The 26,647-nt window shown below is 44.0% G+C and overlaps 1 protein-coding gene across 3 annotated transcripts; it reads right to left on the bottom strand.

The window, feature by feature from the left end:
* Positions 1-1,536: 1,536 nt before the first annotated feature.
* On the bottom strand, positions 1,537-20,118 carry LOC129813545 (WD repeat-containing protein 48-like). 3 transcript variants are annotated; one of them, XR_008753175.1, is made up of 19 exons: positions 20,010-20,117; positions 18,912-19,052; positions 18,644-18,719; positions 17,272-17,354; positions 16,068-16,197; positions 15,645-15,733; positions 15,338-15,439; positions 14,891-15,115; positions 14,513-14,587; positions 14,273-14,375; positions 8,670-8,875; positions 8,459-8,555; positions 8,270-8,365; positions 7,975-8,086; positions 4,662-4,749; positions 4,493-4,569; positions 3,917-4,115; positions 2,757-3,544; positions 1,537-2,289 (listed from the first exon to the last, which is right to left on the bottom strand). XR_008753175.1 is itself a non-coding variant. In XM_055865842.1 (18 exons), the coding sequence occupies exons 1-18, from the start codon at positions 20,055-20,057 to the stop codon at positions 3,449-3,451; spliced, it is 2,040 nt and encodes a 679-aa protein (XP_055721817.1). In that variant the 5' UTR covers positions 20,058-20,118; the 3' UTR covers positions 1,537-3,448. The 3 variants fall into 3 exon arrangements, 2 of the variants coding, with proteins under 2 accessions (XP_055721817.1, XP_055721816.1); XM_055865842.1 differs by having other exon boundaries at positions 1,537-3,544; positions 7,975-8,083; positions 20,010-20,118; XM_055865841.1 differs by having other exon boundaries at positions 1,537-3,544.
* Between the last annotated feature and the right edge of the window lie 6,529 nt (positions 20,119-26,647).

Here is a 26,647-nt window from a genome sequence, read left to right as displayed (position 1 = left end):
CTGGCCAAAAGGAACACCTATGTGTGAATGATGTTCATTGGCTACAGCTCAGCGTTCAACACCATAGTGCCCACAGATCTCATCACTAGGCTAAGGACCCTGGGACTAAACACCTCCCTCACTAGGCTAATGGATCCTGGACTTCCTGACGAGCCGCCCCCCAGGTGGTAAGGGTAGGGAACAACACATCTGCCACGCTGATCCTCAACACTGGGGCCCCTCAAGGGGTGTGTGCTTAGTCCTCTGCCCCTCCTCCTTCACCCACGACACAACAGTGGTAGGCCTGATCACCGACAACGATGAGACCGCCTATAGGGAGGAGATCAGAGACCTGGTGCCAGGACAACAACAACCTCGCTCAGTGTGAGCAAGACAAAGGAGATGATCGTGGACTACAGGAAACGGCGGGCCGAACGGGCTCCTATAAACATCAACAAGGCTGAATTGGAGCGGGTCGAGCGTTTCAAGTTCCTTGGTGACATCACCAACAAACTATCATTGTCCAAACACACCAAGACAGTTGTGAAGAGGGCACAACACCTTTACCCCCTCAGAAGACAAAAGATTTGACATGGGCTCTCCAGATCCTCAAAGTATTACCGCTGCATCATCGAGGGCAGCCTGACTGGTTGCATCACCGCCTGGTGTGGCAACTGCTCGGCATCTGACCGTAAGGCACTACAGAGAGTGGTGCGTACGGCCCACCAAGCTTCCTGACATCCAGGACCTCTATACCAGGCGGTGTCCGAGGAAGGGCCCAAAATATTGTCAGACTCGTCACCCAAGTCATAGACCGTTCTCTCTGCTACCGCACGGCTAGCGGTACCGGAGTGCCAAGTCTAGGGACCAAAAGGCTCCTTAACAGCTTCTTCCCCCAAAGCCATAAGACTGCTGAACAATTAATCAAATGGCCACCCGGACTATTTGCATTAATATATTAATCAGTTGTCGCATGATAAATACGTTCGTTTTAAGATGTCATAGCGTGACATTAATACGTTACAAGATGTTATAGCATGATAAATCCGTTGTTATAGCATGACAATACGTTTTGTTACTGCGTAGTATTAATACATTATAAGCAGTTGTAGCATGATATTAATACATTATGAATGATCGGCTATGAAAAGCCAACTGACATTTACTCCTGAGGTGCTGACCTGTTGCACCCTCTACAACCACAGTGATTATTATTATTTGACCCTGCTGGTCATCTATGAACGTTTGAACATCTTGGCTATGTTCTGTTATAATCTCCACCCGGCACAGCCAGAAGAGGACTGGCCACCCCTCATAGCCTGGTTTCCTCCTAGGTTCTGGCCTTTCTAGGGAGTTTTTCCTAGCCACCGTGCTTCTACACCTGCATTGCTTGCTGTTTGGGGTTTTAGGCTGGGTTTCTGTACAGCACTTCGAGATATCAGCTGATGTACAAAGGGCTATATAAATACATTTGATTGATTGGTGTTATTGCATGATATTAATACATTATAAGCGGGAGAATGGTGAAATGTGAGAGACAGTTAACAAATACAATACTTTCAGTCTATTAAAAACATTCAAATTTAATATGCTGTTGAAAGCCCAAAATATACATCATCCACCAGTAGTTACAACCAACAGGGGACAAATACTGTAGGATACGACGTCTTGCTGTCTACACCATAGAAAGTCATTCTATTTCTATGGTGTACAGTTACTGGCGCTTCCTCTTAACTCATCACCATAGTAATGCATTACTGATACACACCTTTCTTGTGGGGGGGGGGGGGGGAAACAAGTCAATAACAAACTAAAAATAAAGACAATTTACCCAAACTAGTTATTTCACTCGTCCCAAGTAAGTGTGCATCCCATCCAATCTATGGTTTTACATATTACATTTTCAATTTGGTTACGCAGTTAAGTTATATGTATAAACACTGTAGTATGAGAATTTTTATTTTTTTAACTAACATCCTAGAACCAATTACTGTCTAGAAACATTATACAATAGCCCTCTTGGAAGATGTGAATATTGGTTCATGATCATAAAACAAGTCTGGGTGGAGATTTCACTTTAAAATGTGTAAACTTTGTCCACCAGATGCCCAATGTTACAATGTGTGATTTAAGAAATACCTTGTTTGTATCCTGATTGCTTAGACAACTACAAACATACTTGAAAATCTGTAGCCTGGTCCCAGATCATTGTCGACAATGACAGTTATAAGTTGGCTAGACAGCACAAACAGAACCGGGACCAGGCTAGGAAATCTGTCCTTTTTGATATCGTGTGCTTTTCTCAGGATTCTGAGGAAAAAAAAAAAAAAACATTGAATCAAAAACCTTTGATCAAAGTTAATTTCTCCGACTTGTTAAACTGTACAAAAAATGTTTAAACATAGCATCCTGAAAAATAAAAAGAACATGAATGCTTTATGCATGTTATTTACAACAAAAATATTCAATCTCTGAAGTCAGTCAGTCCTAATTCGGGTTGACAGAAATAAGCCATGAACAACAACATAGTCAGGGACGAACAATGATTGGCTTAAATAGTTGTCCAGGTAGGTGGAGTTAGGGCCAGGAGTTGCTCCTGGTAAAGTCACACGGTAAGGAGAAACTTCAGGTCCTAGAGTGGAGAATCAGGATGTAGCCTCTCTTTCCCCCAGAAGTATACACTTGCATAGTCCCCCCCCCCCTATCATGGATCTAAAAGCATAGGATTGAGGGAAAAGCAATGGCTGGAAGAAGTTTCCTGCATTGTAAAAACATACGCGAGAACTGGGACATCGTATCGGTGAAGGAAGGAGCAAAGGGCTGTTTCTGGAATGTACAAGAACAAAACAGCACATATATACATGAATGACATACTACCAGAACTATTCCATTTGACTATGACATCACAAAGGAAACAAACTATTCCATTTGACTATGACATCACAAAGGAAACGAACTATTCCATTTTACTATGACATCACAAAGGAAAAATGACATTCTTTTTCATTTTAAATAACCTACATAGATAGAGCTAGATAAAATACTTGATTCATTGATCATTCCACTATACATTATAGCACAGTCTGCAGAAAGAAGCGCCATTCATCGTGAATCTCTTACTAGTCTCCGGGCTTCACCGGTCTGTCCGGTTGAGTTTCCTATGATACGAAGTCACCCACCTCGCTCAAATGGCCAGAGAAAACGTCTCCTCAAACCTCTGGGTTGTAATTTTATTAATACGCAACGGCAAATGGAGAGAGGGGGAAAAAAAGTGATTCTTATTGGATAAATTCAGATTTAGTCCAAGGTTTCTCCCATACGGTGTCTAATAAATAACGCCCCTGATAAACAGAGTGGGTGGGGTGATACGCCTACCCTCTCACGGCCAGCCAATCATTGGGGCTGAAGATGGAGGACGCTAGAATGTGTGAAGAAACTGTCTCTTTATCCCTTAAATGAGGTGTCTGCCTCACGTAGATTTCTGCCTATAGTGAAGCGTCAAGTCTCCTCCGCTCTTCCAGATAAAATGCTTGACAGTTCGCAGGTCCATGTTTGGGTCCAGGACCTGTGGGAGAACAGAGAAGATCAACCAGGATGTGGATCTGGTGGATATCTATTTCAGTCATCACTGTCATTATTACGCTGTCATTTAACTAAATCAAAATCACCATTGCGGCAATCTGTAATATGACATGTTAAACTAAACCAAAATAACTTCAAATCAACATCGAAGCAACCAACTACACTGCCCAAACCACCATCAAAAGTGAAGCTGTCAAGTAGTGGACTTTTTCAAAATACTTAGGAATCACAACAGATAACACACACACACTTCTCCTTCAACAACTGAAGTCCATAATCTTTACTAAAACAGCAAAGATGTTTCCTCATTCCTCCCTAAACTACAGAAGAATGAGGAGTAGGGAGGTTTCCCCACCTGGTCTTGACATATCAGTTCAATCTTCTCCTCGGCCATGAGGGCCATGTCCTCGTCCTTCTCCGTCTCTCCTGGCTTGTCATTGGCTGCCAAGGAGGAAGCAGTGGTCTGGGACTCCGTGTCCAGGTTAATGATCTTCTCATGGACGTGCTCCATCACCTTCCTCACCTGGAGCATGTCACTGGCAGACAGACGGTCCCTACACACACACACACACACACACACACACACACACACACACACACACCACACCCCACACACACACACACCACACACACACACACCACACACACACACACCACACACACACACACCACACACACACACACACACACACACCACACACACACACCACACACACAGTGGAATAAAAGGATGTGTGTCAAGGGAAGTAGGATCTTGATTTACGACGGGAAACGTCGACGGTGCATTTATATACAGAGGTCAAATCGTGTGTGTAGGATTTATTCATGTAAGAACATCAAAGCCGAATATTAATAAAGGGACTTGGAAGTGTGGAATGTAGTGATTTCTCATGAAGAAACCTGAAACAGAAAATCTAAATCAAAATGTTACTTCTTCAGTGTCTTGGCTCCAGAAGAAGAGTGGGGTTGAAGGTAGAACGGGATCTTGTTGAATTTCGGCATGTTCTTCTGAAGGACATAGAAAAAGAGGGCAAAATGTCAATTCAGTGAAGTCTGAGGCAAGAAGAGTAAAAGCAAAGGAAGACTGAAAAGGTACTTACGTCCACGGTGATGTCTATGACCCACTGTGGGACTGTCTCATTCAGTAACATAGACTCCGTCTCCCCACCCGAGTCCCTACACAACAGTCTGAAACAGGAGACTCAACATTAGAACAGCTTGGAGAACTAGAAGAACAGTACAGGGAAGTAAATCGATGCTGCAAACAGGACTGTTTTTTTGTGTGTCTTAACTGGTGATGCAAGACAAGTAGTGATTCATTCTCAGATTCATTAATGATCCCATGCATGATATAGCCTCAACAAAATGTATTTTGCTCCCAAAATTCTCTCGATAATCCCTCAATCAAATGTATTTATATAATAGTAGTGTTAGGTCATAGACAAACACACTACCCAGGTTACACTTTTTCGATCCCTTCCTCCAGGGGGCAGCAGCAACCATGTCCAGATGCTGAGCCTGGTTGATAAGCACATCAGGTGATCGTCAGTCAGTGTCCCAGCTGGCAGAGCTGTGAGGCTGCTGGTCGGCGTGGCGGTCGCGAGGCTGCTGGTCGGCGTGGCGGTCGCGAGGCTGCTGGTCGGCGTGGCGGTCGCGAGGCTGCTGGTCGGCGTGGCGGTCGCGAGGCTGCTGGTCGGCGTGGCGGTCGCGAGGCTGCTGGTCGGCGTGGCGGTCGCGAGGCTGCTGGTCGGCGTGGCGGTCGCGAGGCTGCTGGTCGGCGTGGCGGTCGCGAGGCTGCTGGTCGGCGTGGCGGTCGCGAGGCTGCTGGTCGGCGTGGCGGTCGCGAGGCTGCTGGTCGGCGTGGCGGTCGCGAGGCTGCTGGTCGGCGTGGCGGTCGCGAGGCTGCTGGTCGGCGTGGCGGTCGCGAGGCTGCTGGTCGGCGTGGCGGTCGCGAGGCTGCTGGTCGGCGTGGCGGTCGCGAGGCTGCTGGTCGGCGTGGCGGTCGCGAGGCTGCTGGTCGGCGTGGCGGTCGCGAGGCTGCTGGTCGGCGTGGCGGTCGCGAGGCTGCTGGTCGGCGTGGCGGTCGCGAGGCTGCTGGTCGGCGTGGCGGTCGCGAGGCTGCTGGTCGGCGTGGCGGTCGCGAGGCTGCTGGTCGGCGTGGCGGTCGCGAGGCTGCTGGTCGGCGTGGCGGTCGCGAGGCTGCTGGTCGGCGTGGCGGTCGCGAGGCTGCTGGTCGGCGTGGCGGTCGCGAGGCTGCTGGTCGGCGTGGCGGTCGCGAGGCTGCTGGTCGGCGTGGCGGTCGCGAGGCTGCTGGTCGGCGTGGCGGTCGCGAGGCTGCTGGTCGGCGTGGCGGTCGCGAGGCTGCTGGTCGGCGTGGCGGTCGCGAGGCTGCTGGTCGGCGTGGCGGTCGCGAGGCTGCTGGTCGGCGTGGCGGTCGCGAGGCTGCTGGTCGGCGTGGCGGTCGCGAGGCTGCTGGTCGGCGTGGCGGTCGCGAGGCTGCTGGTCGGCGTGGCGGTCGCGAGGCTGCTGGTCGGCGTGGCGGTCGCGAGGCTGCTGGTCGGCGTGGCGGTCGCGAGGCTGCTGGTCGGCGTGGCGGTCGCGAGGCTGCTGGTCGGCGTGGCGGTCGCGAGGCTGCTGGTCGGCGTGGCGGTCGCGAGGCTGCTGGTCGGCTTGGCGGTCGTGAGGCTTTTCATTTGGAATCTTTAGTTTAGACATGCCTGTCTGTAGTTTTCCTTTCTGTATATATTTGTTTCTGTCACCACATGATAATCCACTTGGGCTCACCGACCCAAAGGGGTAAAGACAGAGCTGGCCCTGGACCTAAGGTAAGGTTGTCGTCTCCCTGGGCACACCTGCATCCAACGCGGTCCTCGTACACTGATTTCTCACAAATACGCACATTCATTCAGCTTAAGGACCATGTAACTAGGCTAGGATCCCTAGACATAATGAGTCAGGTTACAGACCATGTAGCTAGGCGTGACCATTGTCATGACACTCCTGTGATGATCTGAAGGATCAGGTTACACTGGGTCTCTCTCGTAGAGGGGGAATGTCATGACTCTCCTGTGACGATCTGAAGGATCAGTTTACAGTGGGTCCTCTCTACAGCGTGCTCTCTCTCGTAGAGGGGGAATGTCATGACTCTCCTGTGACGATCTGAAGGATCAGTTTACAGTGGGTCTCTCTCGTAGAGGGGGAGAGCGGGAAGTCAACTGTTTTATGGCCGGTCATAAAATACGCTGCCTCTATGCTCTGTAGTGTTCGAGATTGTAATGTAAACTGTGGAACACAAGAGACCCGTGGTCATCAAAAGTTTGAAAAATTATACAAATATTTTTATTGTTGAGAATGTGGGAGTGGTCCGTGGACACTTAAGGGACAGTCATGACGAGTGTGTTTCACTTGGTGACCTCAGAGAGGACAGGAATCACACAACTGTATCTCTTAAAGTGTACATTTCCCAGCTGTCAGCTTTACCTCTAAATATCGTGAAACCTATGTGATTAAACATGAAACTATTTGTGAAAAGATGTAATGTGATGTTAATCTTCTAAATGAGAATATGAATTTTCATAAAAAGCTAAACTAGTCAGTGGCCACACCCCCAGAAAACTATAACCACAAAGTATATTGTGACTTCTGGGGAAGTTAACCAGAGACTCTCTGATGAACTGACTCTCCAGCAGACGGACCGGCGATTCCAACAGAGAAGACAAAGACATACATTGCAATTATTCTCGAATGAACGGGGCCGTTCATGTGCAAAAGATTAGCATTTCAATTAATATAATTATCAACTGTGTAGTGAATCCATTTAGTCTTTCCTGCTCTCGGTCCCCACCCCTTTCCTTTGTCTACCAAGTCGTCATATCGGATTTGTCCACTAGGGCCTTTTACTTTGTATCATGTAGTAACCCAAATAGCCACTGTTTGTTTATGTAATTCTGTGTGATTATTTAGTTAGTTAGTAAATAAATAATTAAGGAAATGTATATATCGCTGATTCATAATTTAGGCTAGGGTTCGTGACGTTCAGTAATGGAACTGATGAGGTAATAATAATACATTAATGAGAATGACTAATCGATAAGATATGAAAATATCTGAAGAGTTATATTCAGGAAATTGCCACTCTATAAACAACATTATTCCATGGTGCCCTGACTTCCTAGTTAAAGTCACATGATTAGTTTAATCGCGTAATTAAATTACACAGAGAATTGATTTGATAAAATAACAGTCCACATGTAATGATAGGTCACAGACACAACACCATGTAGCTAGGCCTAAGACCCCTAGACATTATGAGTCAGGTTACAGACCATGTAGCTAGGCCTAAGATCCCTAGACTTAGCGAGTCCAACAATATTAGCAGGCTAGCTATGGGTTTCGTAAAATGTAGATATGTACCGGAACAGAGTCCTCCCTCCTGCCTCTCCGAAGATGACTGGAGTGTGTGGAGGCACCTGGAAGTACCCATTCCCCTTCTGTACCCGCGTCTCCTGCTCCCCATTCACTGCTGCTGGGGTTGGACAAGGTCAAAGGTTACTATAATCTTTTTTACTGCTCCTATACCATGATGAAATAGTGAGTCTATGGACATTTTTTCTGGGCCTAACCCTGCGACATGGGATGTCTAACACTATAGCCGTCTACAGCCGTATCTCAGGTGAACACTTTGACAACAACAACAAGGCCCGTTTACCATGGTTGACCTCGTTCTCCTCCTCATCCATGGGGTTGATGTGCGTCCTGGGCCAGAACTCTAGCAGGGCCTGAAGTAGCAGTCCACCAAGGTTCACTATACACACACAAACATTGCAAAGCTAAAAAAATAAAAACATTAATGCAGCATGAAGAAGTTATATTAAAAATGAAAACCTAAAAATCGTACACTTTGGGTCCGATCCATCGGAGCTTGAGAAGCCAGCATCCTTAGCAGACACCCAGGCAGCGAAGCAGTCACTCTCATCCAGCGTGATGGTCAGCATCTTATCCAGCAAAACACAGAGAGAGAGAAACAACATCAACCGATCTTATCTAGCTTCACCTTTTCAAACACTGAATAAGTATAGTATTATTAAGTTATAAACCTAGAAACCTACCCCCGTCTTGAGGTCAACAGAGAACCAGTTTGGGACGTAGACTTGCTTGAATCTCTTCTTGATCTCTTCATCAAACTCTACTTTCCCCAAGTCCTCACCCTTACAGGCTTTCAGCACGTCCCAGGATGCAACATTGTTGTTGGTGTCTTTGGTGACGATGTGCCTCTTGTCATTCAGAATGTGACACTGAATTATACTGGCCCCTCCTACAACAGCAAATATGTACAGTAGTTATCGTTTGATCACTCCTAAGACCATACAAGTCGCAAAACTAGGTTTGGGCGGTATTAAGATTTTCATACCACTTCTGTACCATACACGATATAACCAAATGTGCACACAAGGGGCACTATTGTTTTTATTTTATTTTAAATACAGTGCCATTGGAAAGCACTCAGACCCCTTGACATTATCCATGGTTTGTTCGGGTTTTATTTTTCAGAGTAAATAACTCACGGACACTAGAGAAGCTTAACCAAGTTTAATTCTTCCCAAATGGTCGTTACAGTTCTATTCAGACAACAAAACATTTCTCACCATCACAGGTATATATATACAGTGGGGAGAACAAGTATTTGATACACTGTTGATTTTGCAGGTTTTCCTACTTACAAAGCATGTAGAGGTCTGTCATTTTTATCATAGGTAAACTTCAACTGTGAGAGACGGAATCTAAAACAAAAATCCAGAAAATCACCTTGTATGATTTTTAAGTAATTAATTTGCATTTTGTTGCATGACATAAGTCATGTAAGAATTCCGTCTCTCACAGACCTGTTAGTTTTTCTTTAAGAAGCCCTCCTGTTCTCCACTCATTACCTGTATTAACTGCACCCGTTTGAACTCATTACCTGTATAAAATACACCTGTCCACACACTCAATCAAACAGACTTCAACCTCTCCACAATGGCCAAGACCAGAAGGCTGTGTAAGGACATCAGGGATAAAATTGTAGACCTTCACAAGGCTGGGATGGGCTACAGGACAATAGGCAAGCAGCTTGGCGAGAAGGCAAAAACTGTTAGCGCAATTATTAGAAAATGGAAGAAGTTCAAGATGACGGTCAATCACCCTCGGTCTGGGGCTCCATGCAAGATCTCACCTTGTGGGGCATCAATGATCATGAGGAAGGTGAGGGATCAGCCCAGAACTACACGGCAGGACCTGGTCAATGACCTGAAGAGAGCTGGGACCACAGTCTCAAAGAAAACCATTAGTAACACACTACGCCGTCATGGATTAAAATCCTGCAGCGCACGCAAGGTCCCCCTGCTCAAGCCAGCGCATGTCCAGGCCCGTCTGAAGTTTGCCAATGACCATCTGGATAATCCAGAGGAGGAATGGGAGAAGGTCATGTGGTCTGATGAGACAAAAATAGAGCTTTTTGGTCTAAACTCCACTCGCCGTGTTTGGAGGAAGAAGAAGGATGAGTACAACCCCAAGAACACCATCCCAACCGTGAAGCATGGAGGTGGAAACATCATTCTTTGGGGATGCTTTTCTGCAAAGGGGACAGGACGACTGCACCGTATTGAGGGGAGGATGGATGGGATCTCAAGGTCCTGGAGTGGCCTAGCCAGTCTCCAGACCTGAACCCAATAGAAAATCTTTGGAGGGAGCTTAAAGTCCGTATTGCCCAGCGACAGCCCAGAAACCTGAAGAAGGTCTGTATGGAGGAGTGGGCCAAAATCCCTGCTGCAGTGTGTGCAAACCTGGTCAAGAACTACAGGAAACATATGATCTCTGTAATTGCAAACAAAGGTTTCTGTACCAAATATTAAGTACTGCTTTTCTGATGTATCAAATACTTGTGTCATGCAATAAAATGCAAATTAAATTACTTAAAAATCATACAATGTGATTGTCTGGATTTTTGTTTTAGATTCCGTCTCTCACAGTTGAAGTGTACCTATGATAAAAAGTACAGACCTCTACATGCTTTGTAAGTAGGAAAACCTGCAAAATCGGCAGTATATCAAATACTTGTTCTCCCCACTGTGTCTCCCTACTTTGGACACTCCTCTCCAATCCTTACATCTTATGGTTCCACAGGAAGAGGGTAACAGGATAGTAAACCCTTATTACTCCCTTCAGGGGATCTGACCTCAACCCCTCCTTCGCCTAATCCACAGATGTCCATCTGCCTCCCCTATAGCGATCCTTTGATCTCCTCCCGTCCACCCAGCACATTCCACAGCCACTCTGTCTTTCTCCAGATCTCACTCCTTTATATACTATGCGTCTGATCTATTATGTCTTTTAATATCTCAATGTTCAAAGTTTAGAATCCAACAGGTTACAGCCTTATTCTAAAACAGATTAAATCGTCCCCCCCCCCCCATCAATCTACACACAATGACAAAGCAAAAACAGGTTTGTAGAAATTTTTGCAAATTTTAAATAAAATAATAAAAATCACATTTACATAAGTATTCAGACCCTTTACTCAGTCCTTTGTTGAAGCACCTTTGGCAGTGATTACAGCCTCGAGTTTTCTTGGGTATGACGCTACAAGCTTGGCACACCTGCATTTGGTGTTTCTCACATTGTTCTTGTCGTGGAAAATTGCAAGATTATGTTATAATGCTTGTAATTTTATGTTATAATGCTTGTATTACATTATAATAGTTGTTACATTCGATAGAATAGAGTATTGTGTGTGTGTGTTCCACTGTGGATGGGCCTCTATGAGATAGCGCTGACTGAGGAGATTTACGATGTCTTTGGGGTGATAAAGCCTAAAGAGCATTCCAGATAACATGAGCTAATGGTTCTGTTCTATGCCGTACCAGGGAGAGACGGTTCCCTTTTGGAGTGAGGGGGCCAGACACTGGTCTTTACAATGAGAACTGTTGACACAGCAGTAACTGTCTGCTATGTTTTATAGATATCTTTCATACAAATCTTAACCTTTGTGAACTGTTCCTAAGATCTGTGGTTCGTCAGTGTAAGTTGAGAGGGGTGTATCTTGGCTATAAAAGATCTTTGTACTTTTCTGTTGGTACTTCTCAACGGTTCATTAGAAATAGTGAATTGTTGAAAGTCAAATGCTATTGCAAAGCTTTTATTATTAAAGATGTAGTTTAAGTACAACTCTGACTGGTGTGTAGTTTGTAACTCTCCTCATTTGGTAAAGCAGAAATATGCCACCACATTCTCTACAGATCCTCTCAAGCTCTGTCAGGTTGGATGGGGAGCGTCACTGCACAGCTATTTTCAGGTCTCTCCAGAGATGTTCAGTTGGGTTCAAGTCCAGGCTCTGGCTGGGCCACTCAAGGACATTCAGAGACTTGTCCCGAAGCCAAACCTGTATTGTCTTGGCAGTGTGCTTAGGGTCGTTGTCCTGTTGGAAGGTGAACGGTCACCCCAGTCTGAGGTCCTGAGCGCTCTGGAGCAGGTTTTCATCAAGGATATCTCTGTACTCTGACAAGTCTCCCAGTCCCTGCCTCTGAAAAATATCCCCACAGCATGATGCTGCCACCACCACCCAACGTGATGCTTGGCATTCAGGCCAAACAGTTCAATCTTGGTTTCATTAAACCAGAGATTCTTATTTCTCATGGTCTGAGAGTCTTTAGGTGCATTTTGGCAAACTCCAAGTGGGCTGTCATGTGATTTTTACTGATGAGTGGTTTCCATCGGGCCACTCAAACATAAAAGGCCTAATTGGTGTAGTGCTGCAGAGATGGGAGAACCTGCCAGAAGGACAACCATCTCCACAGAGGAACTCTGGAGGTCTGTCAGAGTGACCATCGGGTTCTTGGTCACCTCCCTGACCAAGGCCATTCTCCCCTGATTGCTCAGTTTGGCTGGGCGGCCAGCTCTAGGAAGAGTCTTGGTGGTTCCAAACTTCTTTCATTTAAGAATGATGGAGGCTACTGCGTTCTTGGGGCCCTCAATGCTGCAGAAATGTTTTGTTACCCTTCCCCAGACGGATCTGTGCCTCGACACAATCCTGTCTCTGAGCCCTACGGACAATTCCTTTGACGTCATGGCTTGGTTTTTGCTCTGACATGCACTGTCAACTGTGGGACCTTACATAGACAGGTGTGTGCCTTTCCAAATAATGTCCAATCAATTGAATTTACCACAGATGGACTCCAAATAAGTTCTAGAAACATCTCAAGGATGAACAATGGAGACAGGATGCACCTGAGCTCAATTTCTAGTCTCATAGCAAAGGGTCTGAATACTTACGTAAATAAGGTATTTGTTTATTTTTAATATATTTGCCCAATTTTTTTTGCAAATATAATACATTTTGCTTTGTCATTATGGGGTATGGCCTTTAGATTGATGAAGGAAAAATAATAATTTAATACATTTTAGAATAAGGCTTTACCGTAAATTATTTTTGTAAAGTGTCAAGGAGTCACTGCACTGTGTGTGTGTGTGTGATATATTTAAGCAATAAAACCACGAAGAGGGGTGTTATATGGCCAATATACCGCGGCCAAGGGCTGTTTTTATGTATGACGCAACGCGGAGTGCCTGGACACAGCCCTTAGCCATGGTATATTGTCCATACATCAAATCCCCAAGGCGCCTTATTGCTGTTAGCTGGTTACCAAAGTAATTAGAGCAGTAAAAATAAATGTTTTGTAATACAACTGAGCAAGAGGACAAGTACATTAAGAGTGTCTAGTTTGAGAAACAGACAACTCACAAGTCCTCAACTGCCAGCTTCATTAAATAATACCCCGCAAAACTATAAAGATTGGTCTTTTTGGACACCAGTCTCAACGTTAACAGTGAAGAGGCGACTCCGAGATGCTGGCCTTCTAGGCAGAGTTTCTCTGTCCAGTGTCTGTGTTCTTTCGCCCATCTTAAGCTTTCATTTTTAATGGCCAGTCTGAGATATGGCTTTTTCTTTGAAACTCTGCCTAAACTCTGCCTAGAATTTCAAAACGACCTCAATCCTATAGGCAATTTGTAGCCAGAACTGAAAAAGCGTGTGCGAGCAAGGAGGCCTACAAACCTGATTCAGTTACCCCAGCTCTGTCAGGAGGAATAGGCCAAAATTCACCCAACTTATTGTGGGAAGCTTGTGGAAGGCTACCCGAAACGTTTGACCCAAGTTAAACAATTTAAAAAGGCAATGCTACCAAATACTAATTGAGTGTATGTAAACTTCTGACCCACTGGGAATGTGATGAAAGAAATAAAAGCTGAAATAAATCTCTCTACGATTATTCTGACATTTCACATTCTTAAAATAAAGTGGTGATCCTAACTGACCTAAGACAGGGAATTTTTACTAGGATTAAATGTCAGGAACTGTGAAAAACTGAGTTTAAATGTATTTGGCTAAGGTGTATGTAAACTTATACACACACACACTTCTTTTTTGGTGTATTGAAAATCATACTGTCGGTACTTCAAAATACCCTGATATACACTATAAACGATATATCGCCCAAGCCTAGTTTATGGTTAGAAACTAGGGTCACTTCTGCCTCTCCTCACAACCACTGCATTCAGTAAGAGATTGTTTTTTAACTATGAGAATCTATTTAAGTGAAGACATCAAACAGCTTGCACTAAGATTCATGTGAAAACTACATCCAGTTAGATCACTCCACACCCACTAACGAAGCCGTACCTTTGATGACCTGTTCAGGCGTTGTACACAGTGGGGTCATGGGAGTGATGATGTCATTGTCATAATCCCCAGACGCCCGGAAGTTGTGGATTCCCTTTAAACACTGCAACAGAAATTAATTAAGAAATCTTCTTTTTTTTTTTTTTTAGATAAAAGAATTGACACTAACTGAATTGACACATAGAAAGCCCTAGAATGATCTCTGAGGGCATCGAAAGACATGGCATACTTATTGTTTACCCATTTGTTAACAGATGACTTGGTGGTAGAGACCCAGATAACAGGAGGAGGGTCAGCTGTCCTGTCCAGTTCCATCTGAGGAGGAGAGGGATAGCCCCTGTCAGACCCAGGTTAAAAAAAACACACACACACACACACACACACACACACACCACACACACACCACACACACACCACACACACACCACACACACACCACACACACACCTCTGTAGCTCAGCTGGTAGAGCGTGGTGCTTGCAACACCAGGATACTGGGTTTGATTCCCGGGACCACCCGTACGTAGAAATGTACGCACGACTGTAAATCACTTTGGATTAATTAAAGCATCTGCTAAATGGCATATATTATTAACAACAAAGAGTCCCATGCCCTTACCTTCAGTACAGGGGCCTTCTCCTCACAGATGAGTACTCTGATATCAGGGTTCCTCAGATCGGTGCAGAAGATCTTCTTGTCTCTGCCTCCAGAGTAGATGTGTGTGAAGGCGTCGTTCACCTGCAGGGCCCACACTCCCTCGTCGTGGACCCGATACGTAGCGATACACCTCTGCTGCCCCAGAGACCACAACCTGATGGTTCCATCTGAGCTGCCTGACAGACACTGGGAACCACAGAGAGAGGAGAGTTAGACTGATGGACAACCAAACAGAAAGGGTCCATGTAATAGAGGATCAGATACAATGTAGCAAAAAATGTTGAGACGGAAAAAGAAAATATTCATTATTCTGGTTCTGGTAGAACCTCTTACATTTCACTTCATTTTTTTTTTAAAGAACCATTTTCTAAAAATGTATTATCTGTGCTGTTTTAAGATATACTTTACCTGTGTGCCGTCCCTGTTCAGCAACAGCGACTTGACGTTGTCGGAGTGGCCTTTCAGCTTCATCAGCTTAGCACACGTCCTAGGGTCCCATACTCTCAGGACCTGATGAAACGTCAACAGATTGAAGAGACAACTGTCTACAAACATGCAATAGAACTTGTGCTTGGTAAATAAAGGTGACCTTTCAAAAAGGCAACCAACAACTGCCGTCAAAACTGTAGACATAAAATTGAATTGTTTTAATTTAAATAAAACATGAACTTTAACCTGGCAAGAAGAAAAGGTGACTAAAATGTTGCCCTCCAACCTTTTCAGTGGAGCCAGATACGATGACTGTCCCCATCTGGTTCATAGCCAAGCTGTAGATGGAGTCTTTGTTCCCACTGAGGGATGACGCTGTCACACACACACACAACGGTTAGATTCCAACAGTCAGCGCACAGGTTTATGTTTGTAAAAACATTATTTTAAGGGCACGTACTGCATCGGAAAATAATAGGCTTTGCGGTATGAAAGATTGATTTCTGCCTCAACAAATACCTGTTCTCCAGACACAAATTAAGTCTAGTCCTGGACCAAAACGTCTTTCAATGGCGAATCTTCATTGAGAATGCTATTTAGTCCTGGACTAGGCTTCATCTGTGTCTACGAAACCAGCCTGTGGAGATGTTTCTAAACTCAATGGGACTCAACTTCTAAATATTGTAGAAATCAATAAAATGACATTTACTGGTGACAGTGTTGTTGGAGGCAGTCAGTGCTGTTAGTGTGTTGACATCCCACAGGAAGATCTGTCTGTCTAACCCTGCTGACGCCACCAGCTCCTTGTCTTTAGCATATGCCAATGCCTTCACATAGTCCTGCCAGGGGAAAATACAAAATCACTTTGTGGTCTTCACATAGTCCTGCCAGGGGGAAATACAAAATACAACATCACTTTGTGTCCTTCACATAGTCCTGCCAGGGGGAAATACAAAATACAACATCACTTTGTGGCCTTCACATAGTCCTGCCAGGGGAAAATCAACATCACTTTGTGGTCTTCACATAGTCCTGCCAGGGGGAAATCAACATCACTTTGTGGTCTTCACATAGTCCTGCCAGGGGGAAATCAACATCACTTTGTGGCCTTCACATAGTCCTGCCAGGGGAAAATACAAAATACAACATCACTTTGTGGTCTTCACATAGTCCTGCCAGGGGAAAATACAACATCACTTTGTGGTCTTCACATAGTCCTGCCAGGGGAAAATACAAAATACAACATCACTTTGTGTCCTTCACATAGTCCTGCCAGGGGGAAATACAAAATACAACATCACTTTGTGGCCTTCACATAGTCCTGCCAGGGGGAAATCAACATCACTTTGAGGCCTTCACATAGTCCTGCCAGGGGGAAATCAACATCACTTTGAGGCCTTCACATAGTCCTGCCAGGGGGAAATCAACATCACTTTGAGGCCTTCACATAGTCCTGCCAGGGGGAAATCAACATCACTTTGAGGCCTTCACATAGTCCTGCCAGGGGGAAATCAACATAACTTTGTGGCCTTCACACAGTCCTGCCAGGGGGAAATACAACATCACTTTGAGGCCTTCACATAGTCCTGCCAGGGGGAAATCAACATCACTTTGTGGTCTTCACATAGTCCTGCCAGGGGGAAATACAAAATACAACATCACTTTGTGGTCTTCACATAGTCCTGCCAGGGGGAAATACAAAATCACTTTTTGGTCTTCACACAGTCCTGCCAGGGGGAAATACAAAATCACATTTTCCTTCGTTTTTCAAATAGGAAAGCTCTATTATACTGTTTAAAAATATGCACAGATAATATACACACAATATCCACAGCAGAACAATATTCTGTAAATGGACATATTTCTGAACCACAAAGCCCAAATATTGAGTGTAGAAGAAGAAGAAGCACCACCTTGTGAGTTCGTAACGTTGACATGCAGAATCCTTTCTGTGCGTTCCACACTTTCACTGTCGTGTCTGAGGAAGCAGATATCACTGGAAAGAAAGAATTTGAAAAAGTGAATAATAAAATCAGAATGTTTCTACTACATTAGGCTACGGATAATGATGGAATGACTGTCGTCGTTTGGGATGTTGCTACAAGCTATGCGGTGTTCAATACTGTTACAGGCTTTGGGTTTTTCTATTTATATTTTAAGGTTGGACGTTAGCACGTGGGGCGCACCGATTGGTTCCACCTCGTTAGTCCGTATGTGTTACACCTGTGCTGGCACAGGTGATATTTAAGAGTGGCTGACCTATGTCCTGGTGCTCTTGAGAGATATAAAGAGTTAGCACCTTTGGTTGGTGCTCCATATTTGATTTATTTATTTATCATTAAACTATATTTTATCTGATCTTAACTGGTTTCATTTTGCTCCACCTTTTGGTTTTCTTCCTGTCTTTAAGTTTGGGGTAGATTTTTATTTTATTTGCCTCTTTGGCTAATTTAGTGGGCTCATGATGGGTGTCTTAGGTCCCAGTTGTTGTTGCTAGACAACTTTCAGCGGACACCATGAGTGTCTTTTAGAACCCTGACCAAGTCAGTGGCCTTGTGGTTAGTGTCCACCCTGAAATCGGAAGGTTCTGAGTTCAATCCCTGGCTGAGGCATACCAAAGACTGTAAAAATGGGACGAAGTCTAGGACCAAAAGGCTCCTCAACAGCTTCTACCCCCAAGCCATTAGACTGCTGAACAATTAATAAAATCGCCACCGGACAATTTACATTGACCCCCCCCTCCCTTTTGTACACTGCTGCTACTCTGTTTATTATCTATGCATAGTCACTTTACCCCTACCTACATATGACCTCAACTAACCTGTACCCCCGCACACTGACTCAGTACCACCTGTATATAGCCTCGTTATTGTTATTTACTTTAGTCTACTTGGTAAATATTTTCTTAACTCATCTTGAACTGCACTGTTGGTTAAGTAAGTAAGCATTTCATAGTAAAGTCTACACTTGTTGTATTCGGTGCATGTGACAAATAAAGTTTGATTTGATGTGTCTCTGCTTGGCACTCAGCTTTAAGGAGATAGATAGGGGGTAAGGCCCTGCGAAAGACTAGCGTCCTGTTCAGGGGGTGTACTTGTACATTAAGCTACTTCACTCTACAGAAACAGGAGATAGGCTCCTGCTCCTATGAGCCGTTCTGGCTCACTCATGCAAGGCTACCTACTTACTTAGAACCCCACCTGATTTGGTTGTTAGTCTGTTAGTTCTCCCTTCTGTTTGAGGGACAATTTGTGGTTTCTTGCTGGGGAACATAACAATACTCACATGTCTTTCCATTGCAACAGAGGACGATGTCATTGACCCAGTCTGTATGGTGCTCCATGGAAGCGATGTAAGGGTCCTGCAATGGTAAAATAACATTCACTTAACATAAGTGGTGACAGGGGTGGTTTCCCAAACACAGATTAAGCCTAATCGTGGTCTTAAAACACATTCAATGGAGATTATACAGGAAACCAGCTCACAAAGGGTTAGGATAGGGATATGCTAATATTCGTATTTATCAAAGGGTGACTGGGACACAATACAGTACCTTGTGCTGGTTGACACTCCATATCCTGATGATAGAGTCTCTTCCGGCCGTGAAGAGCCGGTTCAGTGTAGGGTCCAGCTGAAGAGCATTCACCCCATTGCGATTGTACTTTTCCACCTCGTCTCTTATCACATAAGATACCTGCAAATAAAGTTGGAGGGGGATGGTCAATAATAGCCTGAACAGACCCCTGCTATAGCATTGGCGCATGCGTGACTAACGCTTTGGCCCAAAGTTTTTATTTTACCTTTATTTAACCAGGTAGGCCAGTTGAGAACAAGTTTCTCATTTATAACTGCGACCTGGCCAAGATAAAGCATGGCAGTGCGACACAAACAACACAGTTACACAAACAAACGTACAGCCAACAACACAATAGAAAAATCTATATAAGCTGAGGAGCTGAGGCTCCATGACATTCACTTATCAACTTATCTAGCTAGTTCATCGAGGATCAGTCCGCATCTTTAGCTAGCTAGCTTGTAAGCTACAGGCTAACGTTTCAAGATCCTAGCTAACGTTAGCTAGCTGGCACAGCTTTTTAAAATCTTTATTTAGCTAGGGTTAGGGTTAGTCAGTTAAGAACAAATTTGTATTTACAATCACGGCCTACACCGGCCAAACTCAGACGACGCCGGGCCAATTGTGCGCCGCCCTATGGGACTCCCAATCACGGCCGGTTGTGATTCAGTCTGGATTCGAACCAGAATGTCTGTAGTGACGCCTCTAGCTGAGATGCAGTGCCTTAGACCACTGCGCCACTTGGGAGCCAGCTAACATGTTAGAATCGCAATTATCAATTTAATGACAATTTACACATACCCTAAGACATGCAACAATGATTAAATACAATTGTCGCACAACTCAGGTTCATTAAGTTACTTTGTTCGAGCAAATCGCTTCAAATCGTGTGTTTAGCATGCTAGCTAACTAGCATGTACGTTAGCTAGCTTGAGATGAGTCAACAGTAACGAGATACGCATTCTTGGATTGCAATTTGCATCGTCTTTCCAAGATTAGTGGTGCACATTGTCACACTATTTGGAATAGTGTGCATTTTCATGTATACAGAGTTGTATAACAGAAATATCAATTGACCTGTACTTTCCTTCGCCCAGCGGCATTCTGTCTGTGGTGGGCCGCCATCTTACATGTTGACAGTCAACCCTCACACGTCACATCCGAGAAGAAACACCATGCGCAGATAGAATAATGACACTGATATTTCACCGGATGTATAAATGTGAAGCATCTGCTTGGCGTTTCCAATCACAAGCAAATATGGCTGGCAGTGGGAGAAGATTGAACTAGATGGATTGTGACCGACATTATGCACATTTTCTCATCGATGAATAATTTGATCTCAATACAGTTTTATGTATTTAAAACTATAATATTTTATGAACAGAGTGGACTACGTTTTGTAGACTTTGCCAAAGTTTTAAAACATCGCGTTGTTTAGGAGTGCAAAGGTGAATTTAGGTAGTGCACACATGCACTTCACAGAGTAGGCGTTGACTAACTGAAAAATGCAAATATTTTCTAGAACGTGCCAAGAGGATTTTGATAGGTTGTGCTAGACTGCCCACCTCCTTGCTTGTTCTGCCCATTATGAGTCAATTGTTTCTATCGGAAACAACAAGCAGTGATCTTGGATTAGTTATAAAAAATCTTTGCTACACGTTCTTCTTCGTCGATGAGGTCTAACGGCGGTTGGCATCCAATAAATGTTGCAATAGCCACCTACTAGACTGGAGTATAACACCCTTATACATTGCTTGAAAAAAATAAAAAATACCCTACCATCTAACCCTACACTCACTAAAAACCCACCACCCTACTCCACTATTTAAATCTATTTAGTCCTACCTCAGGCCTGAAAGGATGGGACATCACCACATAACACACCCTGTAACTCTTCTGAGGTCAAGTCTCGCACACCCAAATACCTCTCTGCAGCTGCCACCACCACCTCAATTTTTTTTATTGACTTACGTTCCATCTCTGCAGTACAGTGGATAACCATTGTTATAAATGCTAAAAATCCAATCTTTCTGAAACATATATCACTTGTTGGTTTATCCCTCTGTACTGGTACAGATCTACTACTCACACCACTCCTCTCAGAATCCCTCCCCCTTGATCCATCTTCCTCTACTTTCTTCACTGCCTCAACATATGACAACTTCTGCACTACTCTAACGCTGGGAACCTCAACCTGCATCTCTCGCATGGGACATTTCTGATCCCCAGCCCCATGGGCACCCCTACAATTAACACTTACCACTACTTTCCCCAATGCTACACATTCCTTTGTCTCATGCCCTTCTGCACACTTCTCACACCTAGGAACCTCCCTCCTACACACTGCTGCCACATGCCCAAAAGCTTAACACCTGTAACAACGTAATGTATTTGGCACAAAAGCTCATATGGGATAACTTATATATCCTAACATCACTTTGTCGGGCAAAGACTCAACATCAAAACTTAAAAGGACAGACAATGACTCTTCTGTTTCACCACTCACGCCACCCTGTCTGTGTCGCACCAAATGATGAGCATCACAATCACCGGGAATCTTCCCTTTCAGTTGGTAAACTTTCACATTTACCAGTAATTACTCCTCTCAATGGCTCCCTTTCCTTGAAAGCAAAACAATTCACCTCTCTTGTCCCCATTCTTTTAACGCGGAACACCTATTCCCTCTGACGAGTAGAAACACAAACAATTATCACAAGACCACTTCTGGTTACGTCACCCATTCCACAGCACCCAACTCTGTTTTCACCCACCCTGAAACCACAAATGGATTCTTAGACCTCCTCTGCCTCTCTTTTTCCCTCCTCTGTATTCCAAGTATAAATCTCCTTATGATAATACTGCACTTCTCCTGACATTACATCTTGTTCTTGCCCTGTCAAGCGATGCCATTTTAACCTGGCTGTCACAATCTCCGTACAATCAGCACGAACCCCTCGGGATGTAGTGGCAACAATGTGTCCCACTTGCAAAGCAGCTGCTTCGTCTTGATGTTCTTCTTTGTCAGTAGCTACCGAGAAGCTTTTCTATTCCCTCAACCAAAATAAACTACATGAGCTTCCAGTGTGTCTACTTATTAAGCAATAGGCCGGAGGGGGTGTGGTAAATGGCCAATATACTACAGCTAAGGGCAGTTCTTAGCACAACGCAACGCAACGAGCCTTAGACTTGGTATATTGGCCATATACCACAAACCCCCAAAGTGCCTTAGTGCTTATTATAAACTGGTTACCAACTAAATTAGTGCAGTAAAAATACATGTTTTGTCATATTTGTGGTATTCGGTCTGATGTACCACGGCTGTCAGCCAATCAGCATTCAGGGCTTGAACCACCCAGTTTATAATGTGGTTTATGGTGATGGCTAGAAGAGATCCAGCTTTAGTCAAATTAAACGTCAGATTTTACTTTCTGTAGCAGATAGAACTTACGCAGCAGGTTAGGATAATTAACATAGGTTAGGAGAACTTACCCAGCAGGTTAGGATAATTAACATTGCAGGTTAGGAGAATTAGGCTAAGGTTAGGAAAATGGTTAGGGTTAGCTAAAGTGCAACTATTGACGTTAATTTGACAAAAGCTGGATCCATTCTAGTCATGATTGTGGTTTATGGGCATAGAGATCCTATTAAATTACTAGAGGGGATATGTCATAAACCCTCAAAGTTCCAAAATGAGGCGCAAATCTTGTTCGGGGAGAAATCCAAAACCAAGAACTCTACTTCCTCATTCTATGTTTATGGGTAACTGAGTTCTCTCATATCCCTAGTACATTATCAGCTATTTACTTTGAACGGTCATCTATTGCCATTAAAATTGAAATAAGTTATAGAGTCAGATGTTTTTATCCACATTCTGTGCAGGCTTTTTCCCCTCTCCACAACACTGCCTGCTACCACTTGATCTTGCAGTGTGTCTTTCCCATGTGATGTTCACGAAGAGGGCGAAGAGGAGTTGGACTCAGTTTGACTCATGAGCCGGATCACCCTCCTCTTCTTCTCTCTCGTCCGTGGCCTCCTGATACTCCGACACCTTTTCTCCAGGCGATCGAGGTGACCTTGAATGCTCTGCAGCATCGCCAGCATCCCTTCCAGGTCAGACTGGGATACGACCAGTTGTTCAGGTGGAGGTGTAGGTGGAGTCTCTTTGCCCTGATGTCTTGCTTCTGGGTCTGTTTCTGTACTCCTCCACCTCGGGTAGATCTTATAAGAGAAACAAGAGAATGGCCTGATAATGAATAAGCTTTGAAGGACTTTAACACAAAGGATCTCATTGATTCAAATCAAGAAAAATAGAAGTTAAAGCAAATTATACCAATTGTATTATGCTCAATTTTACCTTCCAAATGCAAGCTGGAATGATGATGACCAACAAGACGAAGAGTCCACGTGATCCCATAGGAGACAGAAAAAAGCCTCTGGACTGGTTGGTGTTTGTCCAGGAGGTTGTTCTGTGTCGGATATCTGGATGGTCTGGGATGGCAGGACTTCTAGACAACAAGGCCACCTTGATACACATCATAATGTAACAGACTATACTTTCATCATCTGTCCTCAGTGCTTCAACTTTGTGTATTCTGAGAATGTTCCAGATGGACTCCATCCATTTGTCATGAATCAAGTCTTCACTTATGTCTGTTCTGAGTTCTATCTTCAGTGAACTGACGTTACAGAACATGCTAAGAAACTCCAAGGCAACTTTTTCATTATTCCAGTCCATGAGGATATTGCTTTGAAATGCCAAGAAGAAGATGAACAAGGAGAGAAGCAGGCACTTGTAAACCATTTTCATATCTCACTTCTAATATTGATTCCCATCCAGACTCACTCCCTCACCATAATGCACCACTCTATAGAAAGTTGGACTAAAAGTCAAACGATGGAGCTAGTTTCACATTCAGTATGACAACGTTGGATATCAGGAGATGCCATCGTCTGCCTCTGTAAATTTCTCAGAGCAAACCACACCTGAGAGGTGCACCTAGTGGCCGCAAAAAGGGGGTTTGCAGTGGCCGTAGTGTCTATTCACTCAGAGTTGCAGCGTCATCACAAAGTGATGTCACAAACCCCCCCCAAAATAACTTTTGTGTCACAATAGGTGTTTGGAAGGCTGAAAAGTTCTAGCACTAAATTGACAAACATCTGAATAGAACAGCAACTAATTACAGATTTTCAGAGCATTTATCTATTACATAAAATACATAAAATAATTGCTTTGCATAAATGTAAACCCAGCTCAACCGTCAGACAACTGTCTTTAGGATCACTCCCGAGTGGCGCAGCGGTCTAAGACACTGCATTGCAGTGCAAGAGGTGTCACTACAGTCCCTGGTTTGAATCCAGGTCGTATCACATCCGGCTGTGATTGGGAGTCCCATAGGGTGGTGCACAATTGGCCCAGTGTCGTCCAGGTTTGGCCGTCATTGTAAATAAGAATTTGTTCTTAACTGACTTGCCTAGTTAAATAAAAAATCTGCCCCAAGTCATTTCAGTCTATTGACCACAAGTATGTATTATTGCCTGTATTAAAACTCTGTGTCCAGATGGTGGCAGTACTCTTCCAGAAGACAGCAACAGTGTCTGACTTGCTGACACAGCTGGGGAAACCATGCTACAAGTAATTAGATAGTGCCTCGCCAGACCATCTGGGCACTGTTTGCCCACCATGACTAAGTAAATCCCTCCATCTCTCTCTCTTTCTCTCTCTCTCTCAGGTTTTAGCTCTGGACTGTATAAAAGCACCATTTTCTCTACTCTGCTTTTTTTTTATCAAGCTCAGCCATTTTAGCTAACCTTGGTGTTTTTGTTTTTTGTTTCTGGATGTGAAGTGTTGAGAGAGTTACAGATATTGGGCTCAGTGACAAAAATAATTGCATTTACATCAGCTTCTGAGACTGCAATGAAAGAAAGTGTATTTTAAATTGATCATAGAAAAGTCCCTTCTCTTCTGAAAGCGAGCAACAGCCAACACCGACACCAACAGATGGACCACAGCGAAAACACTCTTAATGGATTAAGCGTTTTCAGATTTCACATAATTCTTTATTATTATTGCAATAAAATATACGGTGTTAACTTGAATCAGATATACTTCCCTCTCTTTACTAAACTTAACTGTAATATTTTTTTTTTATTGTCAGCTGTGACACTCCTAAGATTGTCTGCATTTTTCTTTTTATATATAGAATTACCACAACACCGTTTGACTAGGTTTGTAACAGCGACAGATCAGAGAGGAAGTCGAGTTCTAACATGGCTGTCTGTGTGCGTGCTGTGGCTGTAGCCGTGACTAAAATGAAGTTTTATGTACATGATTTCGTCTCTCTCTGAAATGGGCCTAATAGCTCCAGAGTGAGTGGCTTAGCCCAGCTTCTCTCTACTTACCTGTCCTGTCATGTGCCAAGTGACTGAGCTCTCTCTCTCTCTCTCTCTCTCTCTCTCTCTCTCTCTCTCTCACTCACACACTCATTCACACAGCTCTCCTCTCTGTTCACAAAAGGGCAAGGAGGGACCCATATAACAACATGTTTGTTCTTTTAAAGCAGAATGTTAAAACGTATGTTGACAAGTTTGTTGTAAGTGGAATTCCAATGCTCTATTATTATCAGAGACCATGACTTCTTCTGCATCCAGACTGCATGACCGACCCTTGTCATCAAGTCAAATGACTTGTTTTTAGGGGTTTGTACTCTCCTATTCCCCAAAGTGTTTGTGATGAACAAGTGTGTCACAGTACTTCACTGTGTCTGTCTCTACTCCCTGTACGAAAAGGAACTAGGAGGGTTTCACCCAATCACAGCGTCCCAATCAGGAGACCACTCCTCCTCCGACAGAGGGTTGGACGCTTATTTTCATCCGTTGCCAAGAGACCGCATCAGGACCACGTTGTCGCAGCAACCAGGAGAAAACAACCACCTCCCCCAGCCCCCTTGAGGTTCCAATATGCCCAGGTGTAACTGGTTTGAGCTCAGGGGGAATGAATAAGAAGCTTTGGGAAACACTGGTAAAACTGGTAACACTGGTAACACTGGTAAACACTGGTAATACTGGTAACACTGGTAACACTGGTAACACTGGTAATACTGGTAAACACTGGTAATACTGGTAATACTGGTAAACACTGGAAACACTGGTAAAACTGGTGACACTGGTAACACTGGTAATACTGGTAAACACTGGTAATACTGGTAACACTGGTAACACTGGTAATACTGGTAACACTGGTAATACTGGTAAACACTGGTAATACTGGTAATACTGGTAAACACTGGTAATACTGGTAATACTGGTAACACTGGTAATACTGGTAATACTGGTAACACTGGTAAACACTGGTAATACTGGTAATACTGGTAAACACTGGTAATACTGGTAATACTGCTAACACTGGTAATACTGGTAATACTGGTAATACTGGTAAAACTGGTAACACAGGTAACACTGGTAATACTGGTAAACACTGGTAATACTGGTAATACTGGTAAACACTGGTAATACTGGTAATACTGGTAACACTGGTAATACTGGTAAACACTGGTAATACTGGTAATACTGGTAAACACTGGTAATACTGGTAATACTGGTAAACACTGGTAACACTGGTAATACTGGTAACACTGGTAATACTGGTAATACTGGTAACACTGGTGACACTGGTAACACTGGTAATACTGGTAATACTGGTAACACTGGTAATA

Source organism: Salvelinus fontinalis, chromosome 17 (genome assembly GCF_029448725.1).
Source record: "Salvelinus fontinalis isolate EN_2023a chromosome 17, ASM2944872v1, whole genome shotgun sequence".
NCBI classification, from domain to species: Eukaryota; Metazoa; Chordata; class Actinopteri; order Salmoniformes; family Salmonidae; genus Salvelinus; species Salvelinus fontinalis.
The sequence above is the reverse complement of the archived record's forward strand: the minus strand, read 5'-3'. Positions and strand labels throughout refer to the sequence as shown.